At 42.1% G+C, this 20,938-nt stretch overlaps 1 protein-coding gene and 1 pseudogene across 1 annotated transcript; both read left to right on the plus strand.

Moving 5' to 3' along the window:
• The first annotated feature begins 432 nt into the window (after positions 1-432).
• S100A11 (S100 calcium binding protein A11) lies at positions 433-6,680 on the plus strand. The gene is made up of 3 exons (XM_066255225.1): positions 433-536; positions 5,336-5,488; positions 6,371-6,680. Exons 1-3 carry the CDS (start codon positions 534-536, stop codon positions 6,521-6,523), a joined length of 309 nt encoding a protein of 102 aa, XP_066111322.1. The 5' UTR covers positions 433-533; the 3' UTR covers positions 6,524-6,680.
• A 5,833-nt stretch (positions 6,681-12,513) lies between these two features.
• On the plus strand, positions 12,514-13,350 carry LOC136323393 (tetraspanin-31-like; annotated as a pseudogene).
• The last annotated feature ends 7,588 nt before the right edge of the window (positions 13,351-20,938 follow it).

Consider the following 20,938-nt stretch of genomic DNA (forward strand, 5'->3'; position numbering starts at 1 on the left):
TTTAAGACCAAGGTGCTCCACTTGGCACAAATGACCACTCTATTGACTGTCTTCAACGCGAAGGAACACATACCCCTGGCTTCGAGGGAACTTCTACCCCAGAATTGTGGCCCACACCCCATCTTGCACGTTTTTAAATGATAGCTTTCCGCATATCCACGCCTCATGAACAGAATGAGCTCGTACAAGGAAAAGACCCCACCGCGGATATGGCCCGACTTCCCGAAGACCGTTAGGTAAAACTTTTAATTCAAAAAACTCAAAAATCATCAAGGTTCACAAGACAAGGAGAGAGAGATTGTTTAAAGTTCAGAGAGGTTTCACGTGAGTTTTCAGTGAAGCTGTGCGTTTGGCAGACAAGTCCAGATCTGCACGGCGGGGAGAGGGGAGGAAGGGGCTGGAGGAGTGAGTCAGGCGGTGGCGGCGCGCGGGCGGGGCCTGGAAGCGGCGGGGCGGGGACAGGCAGGGGCCGCCGCCCAGAGCTCGCCGCGCCGCTCCCCGCTCGCAGCGTTCGCATCTCGCTCCACTCCGACATGGTAAGCCACCTTTTTAATTGTCTTCCTCTGAAAGTAAAAGAAAAAGGCATAGCATACTTTCCACCAGGCTTGACTTTTGATTCTTATGTGGACGTGGCAGGAAACAGAGCAGGAAAAATCAATTTGTGGAAGCGCATGGAGAGAAGAGAGGACGGGAGGGAAAAGCCCTAACGTTCCAGCTGGAGTAACAGCCCAGGGCTGGCCATGGGAGGGTCTCGGTTTTCCGGGCGAAGAGGAGGGATCGCGCTGGGACGCGGATGCACGGCGAGCCGCGGGGCTGGCCGCCGGGGAGCGCTCTCGGCGGAGACGGGCGGGTCCTGCCTGGGCCGGGGGGCCCGCCGCTCGGGTCCAGTTACAGACGCGGGTGGAGTTGTGCGAGCGGCACCAGCTCTTCCTGTGGACCAGAAAGGGCACATTTTTAGAACTGTCGTGTGAGCCCTGGGAAAATCAGAGTTTAAGGAAGCTACCGGCAACCGGCCAAGACTCAGAGACGGAAGCAAAGCGGGCCACAGGAGCTGAACCTGAGCCAAGAATGTCGGAGGAGCCCGGCCCGCCAAGCCACTCCTTCTTTTCTTTTCCTCTAACTCCACCATCTCTTCAGGCATTTTCTGCTCCACCAGTGTCTCCTTTTAGCTCCTGCCATACCCACCTTGAATTCTTTATCTTTTTTATTGAAGCCACCTCCAAAATCTACCCCCTCTTTGGTTAAGGGAGTCAGCAAACTTCCATCCGGGGACCAAATGGGGTTTCTGTACCCACTTCCAAAGTTTTACTGGCTCACGCCACGCCTGTTCATTTATGATTTGTCTGTGGCTGTTGGTCTGCTACAAAAGCAGAGTGAGAAGTGATTATGGACTACACTGGCCTAAAATATTTACCATCAGGCCCTTTACAAAACACATTTGCTAACAACCCTTGCTCTAGTGCGTCAATCTGTGTCCCCACCTACTCTTTTCCTCTTCTCCTTTCCATGCAAAAAAGGAGAGGCCATGTCACATAGAAACTTGGAAAGGCAGAGCTGGTATCAACAGGTGAAACCTGGCATGACTGCACTGGGTGAGGAAAGTGGATGCCTCCCGTGATCCTGGGGAGGAAAAGGGTGATGTTGATTAAGAGTGAGAACCTGTGATACAGGCAGTCCCTGGTTTACAAACAAGATAGGTTCTATAGGCTTGAAAATGTTTAAGTATTTATATGCACAGACAGGTAAAAATGAATGCTATGTTAAGACAAACTTCTGCCTGACCAGGAGGTGGCACAGTGGATAGATCATCAGACAGGAACACAAAAGACCCAGGTTCAAAACCCAGAGGTCGCAGGCTTGAGTGCAGAATCATCCGGCCGGCTTGAGTGCAGGCTCACCAGCTTGAGCCTAAGGTCGCTGGCTTGAGCATGCAGTCACAGACATGACCTCATGGTCACTGGCTTGAGCCCAAGGTCACTGGCTTGAGCAAGGGGTCACTCACTCTTCTATAGCCCCCCAGCCAAGGCACATATGAGAAAGCAGTCAATGAACAACTAAGGTGCCGCTACTAAGAATTGATGCTTCTCAACTCTCTCCCTTCCTGTCTCTCTGCCCCTATCTGCCTGTCTCTCTGTCTGTGCCACACACACACACACACACACACACACACACACGACAAATATCTAAGTTGTATTAATAGGTAAATGTATGTGCTTGTTCCAATTTATATACAAATTCAACATAAGAACAAACCTATAGAACCTATCTCTTTTGTAACCCAGTGACAGCCTGTACTTGAGTCTTTTTCGAGCATTATTTCTTTTTCACATTCCTTTTTTTACCCATTTCCTCAATTGTTGAGTGTTTAGTGTGTGTTTTTAAAATTCTTTCATAGTAGACATTTATCATACTGTTTCATGGTTCCCACCAACTACAACTCTGAGGACACAGTGAGGTGTGTAGCGTGCTAGCCTCCAGGCAGGAAATCTGATTCTCCTCACTTCAGCCAACGCCCCTCCATGAGCAAAGCTTTCCAGTCTGGCCTCCCACCTTGGGAACGGCTCCAAGGACCGCTCTAGCTCTACAAATTCTGCAATTCTATTTTGGTAATTTGATAATTGTGTTGCTCTGGAAAATTAGCTCTGGGGGAAAATGCAGAGGTTTTAGTTTTTTCCATGTGGCTGATAGCAAGTTTTCAAGAGAACAAAAATAGTCTAAATTACTATAGTCAAGGATGATGTTAAGGAGAAAAAAGTAAAGTAGAAGGCCACTTAGAAACGGGAAAAGCAGAGCAATCTGAGTTCACAAAGGAAGGGGGCAGAGGAAGCTCCTGTAAGTCTATAAAAAGGTCACAAAGCCCTTGCTCCTTAGTCTGGAAACTTCTACCCTATCTGGTATGCCCTCCTAGCCAATCTTGTTCCTGTCATCTGACACATTTGTAAGACAGTGATAAAACCTGTTGAGCAAGCACATCTGTTTCTAAGCTATGCTATTTTGTCCCTCCTCCAAACCCTAAACCCACCACTTTCTCCCTTTAAGAAAAAGTTTCAACAATGTGTCTGGTGGGAAAGAATCCACCTCTGGAAGAGTTCTGTAGAACCCGCCTGGCTAGGCTAGTAAAGCACCTAGAGAGATTGAGAGAGTGAGAAGTGAAAAGCCTACAAGAAGGAAGGAAGAAAAGGGTAGGGAGGGGAAGGGAGGGGAGGGGGGGGAGGGGAGGGGAAGGAAAAGGGTGGGGGAGGGGAGGGAGTGGGGGAGGGGGAGAACCTCAGCCATGCAGCCTCAAGAGCTCAGATCAGTCTTTAGTTAATTATTGTGGGTCCTGAAAGCCTCCAGCTCTGGAATCCACAAAGTACATCTCAAGAGCAATTAACCTCTAAGTCAGTGGTTCTCAAACTGTGCGCCAGGGCACATTGGTGTGCCCTAGAAGATTTCCAGGTGCGCCCTATGGTATTCCAGAGAAATATGTGCCTGTTGGGGACCAAAAAACCAACAGGTTTTTGGAGTTTAGATTTTGGGGGGACAGAGATGTGGGGAATTGGCTGTAAGCTAACAGTCTGCCCAACCCCCCACACCACTTGCCTGATTAGGTTGCAAAAGGCAAGTTTCTTCTATCCTTTGTTTGGTGTAAAGTTAAGATGATATGTATGGTTGGGGTTTCTGCACTCAACACAAGAGTAAAAAGAGAGGACTTCTTTAATGTATTGACAAGGAAATGAGAGTTTGCCTTTCAAATATATGCCCAAACATTGAAAAAATCGCTAGAATACATCAGGCTCATGTTTCTCATAAACACAAGAATGAAAAAACACATTCACGCCAGGACCTGCTGAATTTACTAAATCTTACTAAGAATGTATCTATATATATATAAAAAATAACTTTTTTGTCTTTTTTTATTTTTAACCCCTTTTTTATGAATTCTAAAAAGCATAACTCACAAAATGTAACATAAAAATGTTTTTTAATGTCAAAATAAATTTAATTTTGTCGTGTTTATTTTGTTTAATTACTATAAAATCACGCTTGGACTTTATATTTTTTTCTTTAATATTTGACTTAATTATTAGAACATATTTCTCAGAAATTTGTATATAGTGCACCTACAGTTATTTGTAGGATTTTAAATGCACCCTGACTTCAAAAAGTTTGAGAACCAGTGCCCTAAGTACTAAATTGCAAAGTCACCATCCAAGCTTAGATCAGTTAATGCCCCTAGATAAAGCCTCAGAGGAAGGGTGTGGCCCGGCAAGTTTTCCTGAAAGTCTGCAGTTGCTGCTCTTATCCACCAGGGGGGAGTCCAGCAGTTCCTCACTTCTAGGGCTCAACGTTCCTACTAGAAGGATGGTCACCTTCAGCAAGACAGAATTTACTTGAAGGCTTCTGTTGAAGGGAAAGTAAAGAGCCCAGCACAGAATTTGAATCTCCAGCTCCTCCTGGTGCAACCACAGCTGTGGTTCAGCTCTGTAGAAGCCGTGGGAGCTGGGTAAGCAGCAACTTGAGAGCCTAGCCTTCCTGGTTTGAAGTGACCAGAGAAGTTTCACCAACCATTCCTATGGGAATTCGTGGCATCTGGAAGTAGAAAGAGCAAAGGCTGAGGGACCTGGAGGCCAAGATTCTAGGGGTGGCTCTGCATGTCCATTCCTTTCTCATGCCTTTATTTCCTCAAATGTAGTAAACATGGTTGCTAACTTTCAATATGAAACCCACTTTTGAACATCTAAAAAATTCTCAGCTCTCCTACCCAATAACAATAATAGCTATGTTTTTAGTTTTCATCAAAAAAGTGCATTAGTCCCAGAAATTCATTGTTGCTTTAAAAAGAATTACCATTTTATTCATCACAGTAGTCTCTACATACTCTTAGAAAACAGGCAATTTTTAAATTTGTAGACAGTGCTTGGAATGCACATGGATTTGTGGCTGTATAGTTATACATTTATGTGTATATATATATGTGTGTGTGTGTATATATAATGTGTATATATATATATATACATACATACATATATATATATATATACACATTCTAAAAATATCAGTACACCCTGTCCCCCCTCACTGTCATCTTGGCAGGCTACTGCTTTCAAACTTATCCACATGCTCTAAACTTATTATATTTCACCTGGAATAAACGTGACAAGGTGTGGGAGGGAAGCTCACAGAATGTGACTTTCTGTGCTTGTCTTGTCTCACTTAGCCCCTTAAAAAATGACCCAGTCTTTTAGGAAACTGCTTTGACCCAAAATGAAGAGATGAGTTTCTCTGGAGTGTTCTCTAGCATCCATTCTTTGATATGCTTCCCTTGTGTGAGCCCTGAATTTTTTCTTTAAAGGCAAAAGTATCCAGCCCTACAGAGACCGAGCGCTGCATCGAGTCTCTGATTGCTGTGTTCCAGAAGTATGCTGGGAAGGACAGTAACAGCTACACACTTTCCAAGACTGAGTTCCTAACCTTCATGAATACAGAACTGGCTGCCTTCACAAAGGTACTGGTCCAATCCCTCACCTTCCCCCATCTCCCAAACCCCAAACTAGCCAGAACTCGAAACAAGATTGGCAGACTGTCTAGCAATGAAGGGCCAGCAGCTAATCCCCGACCCCACACTCTTAACCTCCTCTTCATTCACTCCAAGCTGGGGTCCATGTAGCAGCCTAGGCTGAGCTCCTAGGCCTCAGAGTGAGCTCTGAATGACCAATAAAGGATCTTTTCTCCTTTTTTTGATAAGATGTGTATTAAAAATCAAAGTTATCAAGTTAGCTGACATAGGAAAAATTTCCCTGCCACTTAGGTAAAAGAGCATGCAGAATGGTAAATGGCCTAATAGAAGAGTTTTCCAATTTTACTCCTTTACCCCAAAGCCTTTAGGGCAGTCCTGTCCAATAGAACTTTCTTCAATGATAAAAAAAAAAATGTTCTCTACCCGCACTATCCGATATGGTAGCTGCTGGTCACATGCACCTACTGACTTCCTAAGTTAATTAATTTAAGTAGCCATGTACAACCAGTGGCTATAAGTGTGTGTTCATGTTGGGGGCTTGGATGAGTGGAGGATGAGCCTGATAGGGCCTGCATCTTGTTTTCACTTCAGATCACTACCTTTATGTAGTCTATATATTGTAGTTGCTTGCAACACTTGAAAAAAGTTTCCCACCATTTTTATAAAATTGAATAACCCCCGATTGTCACATAAAGAACCCTAGAAGCTAGAAAACTTGAGTTTGAGTCTCGGGTCTTTTTTAGGCACACTTGTTTCTGTGTCTGGGTAGTGGAAATACTAGAGCCCCTATCTTCACACTCTTATAAGATATGGCAACCTATTTGAAAGCATTTGGGAAAATACAATATATTTTTATTATTACCTTTGCAGAACCAGAAGGACCCTGGTGTCCTTGACCGCATGATGAAGAAATTGGACCTCAACTGTGATGGGCAGCTAGATTTCCAAGAATTTCTTAATCTAATTGGCGGCATGGCCGTAGCTTGTCATGAGTCCTTTAGCCGTGCCCAGAAGTATGTCTGAGAAGCCTCTGGAGCTGGCCTCACATACACCCCTCTCCTCCTAGCTTCGCAGTCATCATCACCTCCTCACGGACCACACAAACCCTGAGCCCAGTGTACCCACCAGCATATGAAGGCCTCTCCTGCTAGGAATAATAAAACATATTTTTTAAAACACACACTGGAGAGTCAGTAAATCTGTGCAAGGGAGGGAGAAGGGTGGGAGGAATATAAATTGGATTGGTGAAAGCAGTTACTGGAAGCTCCATAGTAAATAGTACAAATGCCTCTTGAGTGATACAAAAACATGACTAATGATACCAGTAGAACCATCTCTAAATTATTCAAACTGCTAGGGAGATGTTACTTGTCATTACTCATTAAATAGTTATTTACTCCTACTACAGGCACTGACATAGTCTCTTGGGATACAGTCAGCAAGATAGACAGGGCCCACCTTCACTAAGCTACTGTCTAGTGGGGAAAAAACAGTGAATGAATAAGCAAACAAAGGACTATGAGAGTATGATAAATCCTATGAAGGAAAAATTACGAGATGGTTTGTTACAGATTAATGAGGGCTGCAGGAGAGAAATCTGAGGAGATGACATTTGTGCTGATATCTGAAGGGTAAGAAGGAGCAAGCATTTAGAAAGATGGAGGAGGGCATTTCAAGAGAAAGAACAGAAGGGGGCAAAGGTCCAGAGTTGAGAAAGAGTGGGATGTGTGAAGAACAGGAAGGAGGCCCATGTTGTTCATGTCTCTCTGTTTGGCTGGTGTCAACATCAGTTTTAATTTTCTAAGCCCTCTGGCAAAGCTGCCAGGAAAGAACCTAGAAAAAAGTGGGCTGAACCAGTGTTGAAGACAACAGACTAGAGGAGTGGTTCTCAAAGTGTGCACCCTAGAAGATTTCCAGGTGGCCCTATGGTATTCCAGAGAAATATGTGCCTGTTGGGGACCAAAACAACAGGGTTTTTGGAGTTTAGATTTTGGGGGGACAGAGGTGTGGAGAATTGGCTGTAAACTGAGAGTCTGCCCAACCCCCCACCTCACTTGCCTGATTAGGTTGCAAAAGGCTGTTAAGCTGTGGTGCTGGATTGTTTACACCACCTCCCATGTTCCCTGGAAAGACTGGAGGCAAGTTTCTTCTATCCTTTGTTTGGTATAAAGTTAAGATGCTATGTATGGTGGGGTTTTCTGCATTCAACACAATTAAGAGTAAAAAGAGAGGAATCCCTCAATGTATTGATGAGGAAATGAGAGTTTGCCTTTCAAATATATGCCCAAACATTGAAGAAATCGCTAGGACACATCAGCGATAAACACAAGAATGAAAAAAACACATTCGTGCTGGGACCTGCTGGATTTACTAAATCTTACTAAGAATGTATGTGTGTGTGTGTGTGTGTGTGTGTGTGTGTAGTCATTTTTTAAATTTTTTAACCCCTCTTTTTTACAAATTCTAAAAAGCATAAAAAATGTAGCATAAAAGTTTTTTAATGTCAGAATAAATTTAATTTTATCGTATTTATTTTGTTTAATTACCATAAAAGCATACTTGGACTTTATTTTTCTTTAATATTTGACTTAATTATAACATTGCTCAGAAATTTATATATAGTGTGCCTACAATTATTTGTAGGATTTTAAATGTGCCCGACTTCAAAAAGTTTGAGAACCTCTGGACTAGAGAAAGAGAGAAACGTTTACAGGATTAACACTCATCCCTAAGCAACACGGGAAAAACACTGTTTCCAGAAAACCTCTGATTCCTTACCCACGTATGTGAGTTTTTTAATTTCTTAGTAAAAATCTCTCTGGATCATACTTTCTTCCTTCTTAAACTAGAATGAATCAAACCATTTCAGAGACTGCCTTTTGTTTGTTTGGTTTTGAAATTCCAGAATGAAGACTAATTCCTCAGGCTGTCAAGTTTCTAGATTTTTCTAGTAGAATTGTAACTCCCTTTTGATGAGTTCCTTAAACCATTAGCAGCGGGGGGGGGGGGGGCAGTTAAGAATCTGTACTCAGTGAAAGTTTCCATATCATTCCCTTGTTGATGCATCCTATATAAAAATAAAATAATTAAAGTGCTATCCCAGAGAACGCTGAGCCAGGAAGAGATGGTAAAACAGCAGGCACCCTAAGGTTACTTGCCCATTTGCTATTCTACCAAGAAATAACGCCTTGGCTTTAGGACTCCACACTCAAGGATCTAACCAGGAAATCTACCTTTATGGCACACTCATGTTTTGTTTCTTAATTGATTTTAGAGAGAAAAGAAGGCAGAGAGAGAGAAACAATTTGTTGTTCAACTTATTTATGCATTCATTAGTTGATTCTTGCATGTGCCCTGACAAGGGATTGAGTGTACAATCTTGACATATCAGGCTGATGCCCAAACGAAGTTTGGATGAGAAGTAAGATTCAATCATTACCAAGCTTCTAATTCCAGATTCAATTCAACAACTCTCTGCAGTACCTCCTATATGCAAAGTGAGTGATGGAGAAAAGAAGACATCAAGAGGAGACATTGGTTTGGGGAATAGGTAATGAGCTCATTGAAGGTGTGCTGTATTTGAGGTGCCATTAGGAGGTCCAGCTGACAATGCCCAGTGGGCATCTACAATTGAATTCTGGAGAGAAAAACTTGATTCTAGATTGAGAAGCACACATAAATGAGGGCCTGGGAAGGCACCCTAAGCTGGGGAGAGGGAGTGGAAGAAGAAGACTCATTAAAGGAGAACCAAAAGACATGGGGGAAGAGGCAGCAGGGCTGACAGAGGGACAGAAGAGCATGGTTAAGAAGGCGGAGCTGGTGAACCACATCAGTTACTATCCTTCTGAGCTGATGTTCCTCCCATCAGCACACAAAGCTACCTCATGCTTCGCATTCTGCTTGGGAATCTCGTTCACTCCTGTGTCTTCATTTATTATTAGAGACCAATGACCACTCACATCTATCTCCTCAACTCAGTCTACCTACTGGGCTTCAAGCTGCATTCAAAGATAACATAAAATGATCCAGTTATCTTTTCTGTATTGACAAATATTTACTTATAATGGGTAAGACACTGTTCTGTGTATCAGGCATAGGTGAACCAATAAGGCAGAGAACACTCTTGTCCACAAGAAGCTTGCATTCTTGAGTTCATCATATCCCAAACTGAAACTCCCATCCTCCCAACCCCTTGGCCTACTCCTTCTCCACTGTTCCCCATCTCAGGAAATGGCACCTCCATCCACCTAGTTGCCTCCCCCCAGAAGAAATCAATATTGACTCCTTTTCCCTCCCCCCTTACATCCAATCAAATCCCCAAGTTCATCTGACTCTCCATTCAAATATCCCTGAGTCCATCTCCACCCAGGAGATGACCCAGGCCATGACCACCTCTCATCTGGATACTGCAGCAGCTTCCTAACTGGCCCCACTCCTCTGGCTTTGCCCCAATCCTCCTTCCTGAAGCCTCTGACCTGAGAGAAAGATGTAAAGTCCATTTGAAAACATGTATTTGAGGTGTGTTTTCCTTGTGTGTGTTTCTTGTTTTCTCATCTCTCTGATTCACTCTCCCCAGCTCGGTTATTGTAATTTGGGTAAGGATCCACCCCAGTTCTAAGAATCAAGTACACATCTGGCCTATGTTAAGCAACATACTGCATACCTTCAGACCCACTGACCAGCCTGGGGTGGTCACATGATCTAAGCTTATCCAAACAAAAGAAATCTCAATACTTTGTTAAGAATTCTGTGATAAAGGCAATTGTTTGCAGGGACATGGGGGGGAAAGAGGGGGTGTCAGATTAGGTGGTGAGAAAAGTTAAGGTGCACTGTGCCTGACTTTACCTGCCCAGAGCATTGGTTATCTCATTGAAGGGATTTAAGATCCTCTGTTTCATTCCTGATTTCAGTGAATTGGACCACCATCCACCCAACTGTCCAAATAGGAACCTGGAAATAATCTTAGACTTCTCTTTCTCACAACCACATCTAAAAACCATTTCTTGGTGTTTTATCTATTACATACTCATCACCTCCTCTCCACCCTCATTGCTTTATTTCATACTGCCTTTTAACTGACCTATTTAACCATATCTCTATTTCTTCTACTAAAAAATGGCTGACTGATGGCCATAGAACCACAAATGCTCAAGGCTAAGAGAGAACTCATAGCTCCATCAGTGGAATCGTGTGTTCACTAAGCAGATATTTGTGATTGCTCTCAAACCTGTTTGTATCAGTTGTTCTTGGAACTTACTGTTTAATTAAGTAATCCATAAACCAAGAAACTATGAGTACAGAAAGATAATTGTTTTTATGAAAGCTAAATTGAATTCTTTTCAAAGACTTGATTAGAGAAATTCATTGAAGATCGCTATATGTATAGCTAAGATAACTAAACAAATGGGGGAAAAACTCATAAATATATATAAGCATCTTTTACTTGGATTGCTTCACAAATACTTTCAAATTCTCCAATATGAAAAATAAGGAATTAAAGTCATAAATGTGATTTATTCAAGAAAGGTAGTATAGCAAAGTATTGGTAAATGTACATGCTTTGAGTTAAAGTTAATATTTAAAATACCATTATAATTTTTATGAGTACTCATTTCAGTGGATTTTTTTAACTAGCCAACTACCAGTCCAGCCTTCAGAAAAGATAGTCTATACTATTTTGCAATCGCCTCTCTTACTTTTCTCCCTGTCCCCATTTTGACCTCTTCCACTCCTTACTCCACCCTGTGACAAGAGTTTTTACAGGCAGACTTGACAGTTTCACTCTCATGGTTAAAACCAGGCTTTGGTTTCTCCTAACCTGCAGGGTGGAATCTACACAGGTCTTGGGGTATCAGGGGCCTTCATGGTCAGGTCCCTGCCCCCCTCTCCAGGTTCATTTTCTGCTGTCAACATGACTGCTTCTTCTCTCTAGCCAAACATATCTAGGTGTTGTGCCTCTGTGCCTTCATAATCTCTTCTTGTTGCCCTAAAAGCCCTTTGCCCCCTTTCCACCTCTTTCTACTCGTCCTATAAAGCAGCACAGTGTCAGAGCCCCCAGGAAGCCTACCCTTCAGCCCCTGAGACTGGTTTTAGTGTCTGATTCCATGATTTGCAGTGCTCCCCTCTTCCATCATAGCAGTTTTCACTATGTTGTCATGCTGTTTTTACTTGTCTTCCCCAACTTGACTGTGAACTCAAGAAGCAGGACCCCCCAGTAGTTCAATGTTAAATGTATGATTATATCACTAGTACTTAATGTTGTGCCTGACCTATAATAGGTCTGAAAAAAATAGATAATGCTCTAAACTCAGACTTTGGGCAGTGTGGATATCAGTCAGGCCCCACTGGAAACATGCACACTCAGCAAGGTCACCACAGAAAGCTTAATAAAGAGATCATTACAACTCCAACTTTTATGGCAAAAAAAGGGGGTATTACATAGTTTGGAGTAAGGATGGCAGAGCACCAGGGACCAGCAAAATTAGGAAGCTGTTAGCACAGCTAGGCCTTCCTGTGCAGAACAAGGGAGAAGTTACTGATGGCCAGCTAGAGCCATAGGCAAGGGCGAGAGGACCCTCTCAGAAGCCAGATGTATGCAGACCATAGAAGGAAGAGGGAGCCAGGAAAATAAATACTGATTTCTCTCTCTTCTCACCTTCTGATCTCCTGAAAGGGCTTCTCATGAGTCAACCCAGCTGGAAGGCTCAGCAGGGCAAAGAAGCATAGAAAGGGGATCTCAGGTGATCCGAGCATTTAGGAGTGGGGGAAATGAACCTGGGGCTGCAGGCACAAAGGCCTGTCATTCCTTCCTGTGAACTTCAGTGATGGTGAAAGCTAAAGCTGGTAGGCTTATTGCTCACTGGAGTGGCTGCTTGGGGTAAGAGCCTGGGTCTGGTGTCCAGCATTCATATCATTAAAGGAGTCATTGCTGTGGGAGTCTTCCTTCTTCTCACTGTGGTGGCTGCACTGGTGGGGGTGCTGTCAATCACCAGCAAGGACTGCTATTCATTTACATGATCATCCTTGGTTTGGTTTTTGTTTTCCAATTTAGAATCTCTGATTACTCAAGTCTGGCTATTAACCGAAGCATAACAGATAGATTTCATCAAGCTTTTTGGTGGGTCATGAGCAACAAGACTTAGTATGAAGTGGAAAGAAGTTTTTGTTTGTTCGTTTGTTTGTTTTTGTGACAGAGACGAGACAGAGAGAGAGACAGATAGGGATAGACAGGAAGGGAGAGAGATGAGAAGCATCAATTCTTCCTTGTGACATATTAGTTGTTCATTGATTGCTTTCTCATATGTGCCTTGACTGGGGCAGGGGGTGGGGCTACAGCAGAGTGAGTGACCCCTTGCTCAAACCAGCGACCTTGGACTCAAGCCAGCGACCTTTGGGCTCAAGTCAGCGACGATAAGGTCATATCTATGATTCCACGCTCAAGCCAGCAACCCCGTGCTCATGCTGGTGAGCCCACACTAAAGCCAGATGAGCCCTTGCTCAAGACAGTGACCTTGGGGTTTTGAACCTGGGTACTCTAGGTCCCACTCTGATGCTTTATCCACTGTGCCACTGCCTGCTCAGGCTGAAGTAGAAAGAAGTTTTGGTTGTTGTGGCTTATTTAACCTCACAACCCTGTATTAACATGTTTATGCTATTCGTGTTGCATCTGCAAGAGCTAGAGCCCCGCGTGCCAGAAGTATGCAGAAAAATTTACTAAGCATTCAGATGAAGGCCTGAAAATCCTGGAGGGTGTCAGATTCTTTAGTTTTGCAAAGATGCATGATGTCTGGCTAGCAATGATATTTCAGAATCAGAGGGATCCTCGACCCAACCCCAGTGCTGTGCTATGAGACTTTGGATCCTTCAATTTTTCCTGCTCTCCCTAAGCTTTTCCTTCCTCCCTTAGGGAAAACTCAGATTCAATGGCTTTATTTGTTTGAGAAAATAAAAAGGCCCCTTGCCAGCCCCTAAGGATGAATCTCTCTGCCTTGACAAGTTTTAGTGGGAGAAGATTTTAAAAAGGAAAGAAAGAAAAAAGATTATAAAGAATAAAAAATATTCCCTCCCTCTCTCTCTGAATGGATATGGGAAGCTCTTGAGAATGCAGGAGATGGGATGGGGGCTAGAGTCATTCCTGGCTGTCATCTCTTTTCTCCTTTTCACATGTGGACCACCTTAAAACATCTCGGCCCTGCTCCAAAGAAAAATCAGGGACAGAGCCAGGGAGAAGACCATCAAGCACTCTTTCTTGTAATAAGCAGTACCCAGTTTGGGGAAGTTCAGTGAATTTAAAAATAAAAGCCATTTAAACTCCATATTCAAAGAAACAAATTAAACTCCTATCTTCTCTTGCCAGTTGAGAGGCTCTGCTATATTGGCACTGTGACCTAAGGAGACTTTAAGATTTTCAGGGAAGTCCAACTTCTAAATGGTTTTTCCAAATCCCCAAATAGCAAAGCCTATCAAAGGAAGAAAAGAAGGAAAACGAAAAGGATGAGGAGGAAGGGTAGGGACAGGAGGAGGAGAATGAGAAGAAGGAGGAGGAGAACAAGGAGAACAAGAGGAAGATGAATTGGGAGAAGAAAATGAAGAAGGAGGAAGAGGAGGTGACTTTTTTGTGGTGACACTGGTTAACAAAATTACACAGGTTTTAGGTGCACAGTTTCACAACACATCATCTGGACACCACATTGTGTGTTCACCACCCTAAGTCAAGTCTCCTTTCATCACCATTTATCCCCCCATCAGTACTGTATATATTTTTAATTAATTGAATTATTTTTTATTTTTTTATTGTGCTGAAATATATGTACCATGAAATTTAACATTTTAAGCATTTTTAATTATTTAGTTCAGAAGCTTTGGTAAATCCTCACTGTTGTATAATTGTCACCACTATCCATCTGCAGAACTTTTTCATCTTCCCCAACTGAAATTTGGTATCCATTAAGCAAGAATTCCTCCCTTCACCTTTCTCCAATTCCCAGAAACCAACATTCTACTTCCCATCTCTGTGAATTTGACTACTGCAGGTACCTCACATAAGTGGCACCATACAATATTTGTCCTTTTGTAACTGGCTTATTTCACTTAAAATAATGCCCTCAAGGTTCATCCATGTTGTAGCATGTTTCAGAATTTCCTTTCTTTTCAAGGCTCAATAATATTTCATTGTATGTATGAGCTACATTTTGCTTATTCATTCATCCATCAATGGACACTTGAATTGCTTCCACATTTTGGTTATTGTGACTAAAGCTGCTATGAACATGGGTGTACAAATATCTGTCTGAGTCCTTGCTTTCAATTTTTTTATATATATACCTAGAATTTGAATTGCCAAATCATATGGAAATTTTATGTTTAAATTTTTTTCTTTTTTTTCTGAAGCTGGAAAAAATGGGAAGAGACAGTCAGACTCCCGCATGCGCCCGACCGGGATCCACCCAGCACGCCCACCAGGGGCGACGCTCTGCCACGACCAGAGCCACTCTAGCGCCTGGGGCAGAGGCCAAGGAGCCATCCCCAGCGCCCGGGCCATCTTTGCTCCAATGGAGCCTTGGCTGCGGGAAGGGAAGAGAGAGACAGAGAGGAAGGGGGGGGGGGCGGGGGTGGAGAAGCAAATGGGCGCTTCTCCTATGTGCCCTGGCCGGGAATCGAACCCGGGTGCCCCGCACGCCAGGCCGACACTCTACCGCTGAGCCAACCAGCCAGGGCTATGTTTAATTTTTTAGGAACTGTCGTACCATTTTCTACAGCAGCCGCACCTTTTTCCATTCCCACCAACAATGTACAAGGGTTCTGATTTCTCCACATCCTCACCAGCACTTATTATTTTTTGGGTTTTTGGGGGGGGCATAATAATCATCCTAACAGGCATGAGGCAATATCTCATCATTCTTCTGATTTTCATTTCCCTAATAATTAGTGATGTTGAGCATCTTTTTTTTTTTTTTTTTGTATTTTTCTGAAGCTGGAAACGGGGAGAGACAGTCAGACTCCCGCATGGGCCCGACCGGGATCCACCCGGCACGCCCACCAGGGGGCGATGCTCTGCCCCTCCGGGGCGTCGCTCTGCTGCGACCAGAGCCACTCTAGCACCTGGGGCAGAGGCCAAGGAGCCATCCCCAGCGCCCGGGCCATCTTTGCTCCAATGGAGCCTTGGCTGTGGGAGGGGAAGAGAGAGACAGAGAGGAAGGAGGGGGGAGTGGAGAAGCAAATGGGCGCTTCTCCTGTGTGCCCTGACCGGGAATCGAACCCAGGTCCCCCGCACGCCAGGCCGACGCTCTACCACTGAGCCAACCGGACAGGGCCGTTGAGCATCTTTTTATGTATTTATTTACCATTTGTATATCTTCATTGGAAAACTACATATTTAAGTCCTTTGCCCATTGTTTTCCAGCTTTATCAAGGTATAATTGATATATTAAAAAACTATATATAATTTATGTATACAGTTTGTTGACTTTGTCTATTTTTAAAATTTGGTTATTTTTTGTTGTTGTTAATGAGTTGTTGGAGTTCTTTATATTCTAGGTATTACCATATTTCCCCATGTATAAGATTCTCACAGTATAACACACACCTTAAATTTGGAGCCCAAAATTTGAAAATAAATGTATTAAATAAAGTTATTGAACTCAAGTTTTATTCATCATAAAATTTATACAACTCTTCATCACTGTCAAAAAAGCAGAAAATGCAAGTAAAAAAAATACAACTGTATAAAACACACCCAGTTTTAAGACCCCAAATTTTTTGAAAAATGGTGCCTCTTATACATGGGGATATATGTTCATCTCTTATCAGATACATGATTTGCAAAATTTTCTCCCACTCTGTGAGTTGCCTTTTCACTCTGTTGATATTGTCCTTTGATACACAAAAGTTTTTTCATTTTGATGAAGTCTAATTTATCTATTTTTTTATTGCCTGTGGTTTTGTTATTATATCCAAGAAATTGTTGCCCAGTCCAATATAGAATTTCTTTTTATTGAAAAAATAAATCAAGCAAAGATTTATCTCTTTTGATGAAGTTTTGGGCCATGATGCTAGCACTTCTGTCAAGATCGAGGATGGAGCAGATATAGCAAATCCCCTTTCCCACCGCAAACAATGCTGAATAAAATAGAACATCTGCCCAAAACAAGAGTTTAAATACTTGGTTAATTCAAAAGACAGAAAGATAAATATCCAGATGCTGAAAGCAAAGAGAGAACTCATAGTTGTTGCAACAGTACGCCACAGTCCAGGATCTGTGATCCTGGACTGCTCGTCAACGGTGGGGAACAGAAACTGAGCTCTTAGGGGAAGGAAGAGTTGGCCGGTCAGTGGTGAGGAATGGAAAGCTCATTGCAGACAAGACTCAGAACGAGGGCAGGGGAGGGAACGCAGTCATATGAAAGAAATCAGGGCACTGCACCTATGCTCCCTGGTACCACATCCCCAGACAAAATAAATAATCTACAAAGTGCTTAGGGTAATAAACACCATGAAACCTTAGGTAAATGCTAACCACCCATGGAGACACATCTGGCCATTTGGAGAATTTCCGCAGAAGATAAATCCCTCTGAAATGGGCTCACAGATAAACATTACAGTGCACACGAGGGACCATCAGAATGCAACAGATGAGAGGCTTTGTACCTAAGTAGTGAGAGCAATCCAGAATAGTCTTTAACATATCTTTAAAATGTTCAAATAAAGAAAGCAACATATAGGATACATAAAACAAGAACAGGAGTATGTGAAGAGAGAAAAAGAAGCAAATAGAAAATCTATAAATGAAATATGTTGTCATGGAAGTATATAAAGGATCAGGAAGCTGGGCATTCCACCAGTTCTAGGCCCCACTCACTGCTCCTCAGGAAGACCTCAGTGACTCACTCACCTCACCCATCCACCTCACAATGACCCTATTGTACTGTCCATGAACCTGGTGAGAGAGGTGTTGGGAATTCAGAGAGTGAAATGGAGAGGACCACACCTGTGCAGCAACTGCGATAATTATGCTTTGTTTCTCTGCCCTCCCTAATCTCCTGAATTTCCCCAGTCATCACCAAATGCATTCTTGGATGACCACGGTCAAGAAAGAAAACTCTGGGAGGGAAAGGCAAGTCTGCACTTGCTGGAAACTGGGTTCTGATTAATTCGAGCACTCTGTGAGAAGAGGCCATGACAGATGATGGTAATCCCAGCCTTCACCCAACCTCTCTCCACTGAGACCAGAGAGAAATGTTCCTGGCACCAGACTCATATTTCACCCTCACAGTGACTTAGTTGCAACATTATCGTTAAACATGATCTGTGGGGTCACTGGGGCTTCTGGCAAGAATGTAAAACAAAGACAAGGACTCAGGAACATTGTAAACCCAGCCCATAAAGAGATAAATTTCTGGCAGAGGAAGAAACCCAAATGAGACCCGTAAGATGTAAGGCAGCAGAGGTTGCTTCGTAAATGCTAGTTCCCCCTCTCCCAATTTTCTCAATATTAAACCTCCTCAACTCCTTGCAGTCCAGCTGCTTTCTTCTCCCCAAATTCAATAACCTAGTCACCACCTTCAGAGTCCCCAATTTACTGCACTGCCAACAGTAGACTACACCCATGTTCCCTAAAATCATCTCTTTCCTGGATTCTCACCACATTCTTCCTGTCTTCTTCTCCTGGTCTTAGAGAACCTGGATTCTGGTCTCAATCTATCACACACCAGCTGTGTGATCTTGGGCAAGGTCTCAGTCTCTTCCTCCTTACCTGGAAAATGGAGATCATTAATGGTACCTACTTATCTTCCTATAGGGTTGTTAGAAGACTCAGGGGAAATAATGTGTGAAAATGCCCTTAAAAGAGAATGTTAGACACAAATGATTGTGTTTACCTCCTATCCCTTTTTTCTTTTTATCATGGAAAATTTCTACAGAAATAGAGAATAGTGTACTCTGACTCATTAATATTATCTTAATCTAATTTATACCTCAACACTGGACTGTTTTGAAGTGAATCCCATTCAACATATTTTATCCATAAATATAATATATTTCACTATAGGTCTCTAAATTTTATGGGTTTTTATTTTAAAATATAATCATAATATTTTTCAAACCTAAAAAATTTAACAGCTATTGTTGGTGGACCATGAACCACACTATAAGTAGCCAGAATCTAGCAGACATATACATATATCTTCACCAAGTATATTCTCCAAAATATAAACAATGGTTATCTCTGGATGCTTCTTTTTTCTTTAAATGCTTCTGTATTTTCCATTTGCTTATCAATGGATATGGATTACTTTTATAATCATGTGCTAAACTTGCAATGTTCCTCACATTATTTAAAACCAACTTCAGGCCCTGGCCAGTTTGCTCAGCAGTAGAGAGCATCAGCCCAGGCTTGTGGATGTCCTGGGTTCAATTCCCCATCAGGGCAGACAGGAGAAGTGACCATATGCTTCTCCACCCCTCCCACTTCTTCTTCTTTCTCTTTCTCTCTCTCTCTCTCTTCCTATCCCACAGCCATGGCTCCATTGGTTCAAGCTCATTCCCTGGCACTGAGGCTGGCTCTTCCTCGGGTGCTAAAAATAGCTCAGTTGCGAGCATAGTCCCAGACAGGGTTGCTGGGTAGATGTTGGTCTTTTTCACTTGGAAAAAGAAGAAGAAAAAGAAGAAAAAAACACAAAGTTCAGATTTCTTCATTCAATACCAGAGGTTCTTTGTGATCTGGCATTTTGTGGATCCTATGTCCTGATCTCCTAACAGCCTCTGAACACACACCCCATGTGCCCACCACACCTTCCAAATCATCTGTAGTTCTCTGGATCTCTATCCAATTCTCCTTCATTCCCCAGCCCTCCTCACCTCACTCTTATTCATCCTTCACATTAGCCTCAGGTGGCTCCCCTTCCAAGGATCCTCCCTTAACATCTATCTCTATCTCTGCTCTCTGCTCTGCATTCCAGCAACAACCAGCAGCACTTCAGCCACAATATTTTCACTCTTACATATTGTTTTGGTTGTCCACTTGCCCAACTAGACTGGGGATCTCGAAAGCAGATACTACATCTTTATTTCCTTTTTTTTTTTTTAATTACAGTTGACATACAATATTATAGTCCTTTCAGGTGTACAACATAGTGGTTAGACATTTATATAATTTATAAGGTGATCATCCCAATAAATCTATTAGTACCCATCTGACATCATAAATAGTTATTACAATATTATTGACTCTATTCCCTAGGCTTCACATCCTCATGATGATTTTGTAACTACCAATTTGTACTTCTTAATCCCCTCCCCTTTTCTAGCTTCCCTTCAACTTCCTTCCAATCTGGCTATCATCAAAATGTTCCCTGTATCTATGAGTTTGTTTCTATTATTTGTTTGTTTGTTTTTTAGATTCTGCATACAGTATAACTAAAATCATGTTATTTGTCTTTCACTTGGGATAATATGCTCGAGGTCCATCCATGTCATTACAAATGGCAAGTTTTCACTCCCTTTTATGGCTGAGTCATATTACGTTATATATATGTACCACTTTTCTTTATCCATTCATCTATTGATGGACACTTATGTTGCTTCAATATCTTGGCTATTATAAATAACACTGCAATGGACACATATGTCCTCTCAAATTAATGCTTCAGATTTCTTCAGATAAATACCCAGAAGTAGAATTGCATCCCTTTTTTGTCTTGTTATAGGTTTTTTAAGTCTATTTTATCTGGTATAAGTATTGCCACCTCAGCTTTTTTTTTTCATTTCCATTTTCATAAAATATCTTTTCCTATCCCTTTACTTTCAGTCTGTGTGTGTCTTTCTATCTGAAATGAGTCTTGCAGAGGCAGCATAGGTAAGGGTCTTGTTTTGTTATCCATTTAGCCAACACATGTCTTGTGATTGGAGCATTTACTCTATTTACATTTAAAGTAATTGTTGATAGATATTTTATTATACATATTTTTATCTATTTTTCTTTTTATTTCTTAAAGGAGTTCCTTTAACATTTTTTAAAATATTGGTTTGGTGGTGATGAACAAGCTTTTATTTTGTCTGGGAAATTGTCTTTATTTCTGTATCCACAGCAGTTAGACAGTGTCAGGCATAAAGTTGGCACCCAGTAAGTATCTGAATGAATATAAAAAAGTTATTTGTAAAATGTAACATGTTTTTCAAATATTAGTTATTATTTTTCTTACTTTAAAGATGAAGAAATAGGTTCAGAGAGGTTAGGTCACTTGCTTCTTAGGTCTCACTGCTAATGAATGGGATAACATGAATTCAAACACCTATTTTCTAATACTCTTTTTACCTCACTACACCCTGAAATACTACTATGAAGAAAAAAACGTTATCATGTGTTAAGTTAGGTTGATGGACGGTCAAGCTATTTTATAAAAGGAAGCTTTCTGTCACTAATAAACTTTTACAACACACATA

This window comes from Saccopteryx bilineata, chromosome 2, assembly GCF_036850765.1.
Source record: "Saccopteryx bilineata isolate mSacBil1 chromosome 2, mSacBil1_pri_phased_curated, whole genome shotgun sequence".
Taxonomy (NCBI): Eukaryota; Metazoa; Chordata; class Mammalia; order Chiroptera; family Emballonuridae; genus Saccopteryx; species Saccopteryx bilineata.

Coding starts and splice junctions, on each gene's coding strand:
- S100A11 (XM_066255225.1), top strand. Junction 5,489..6,370: donor AACTGGCTGCCTTCACAAAG/GTACTGGTCCAA, acceptor TTACCTTTGCAG/AACCAGAAGGACCCTGGTGT.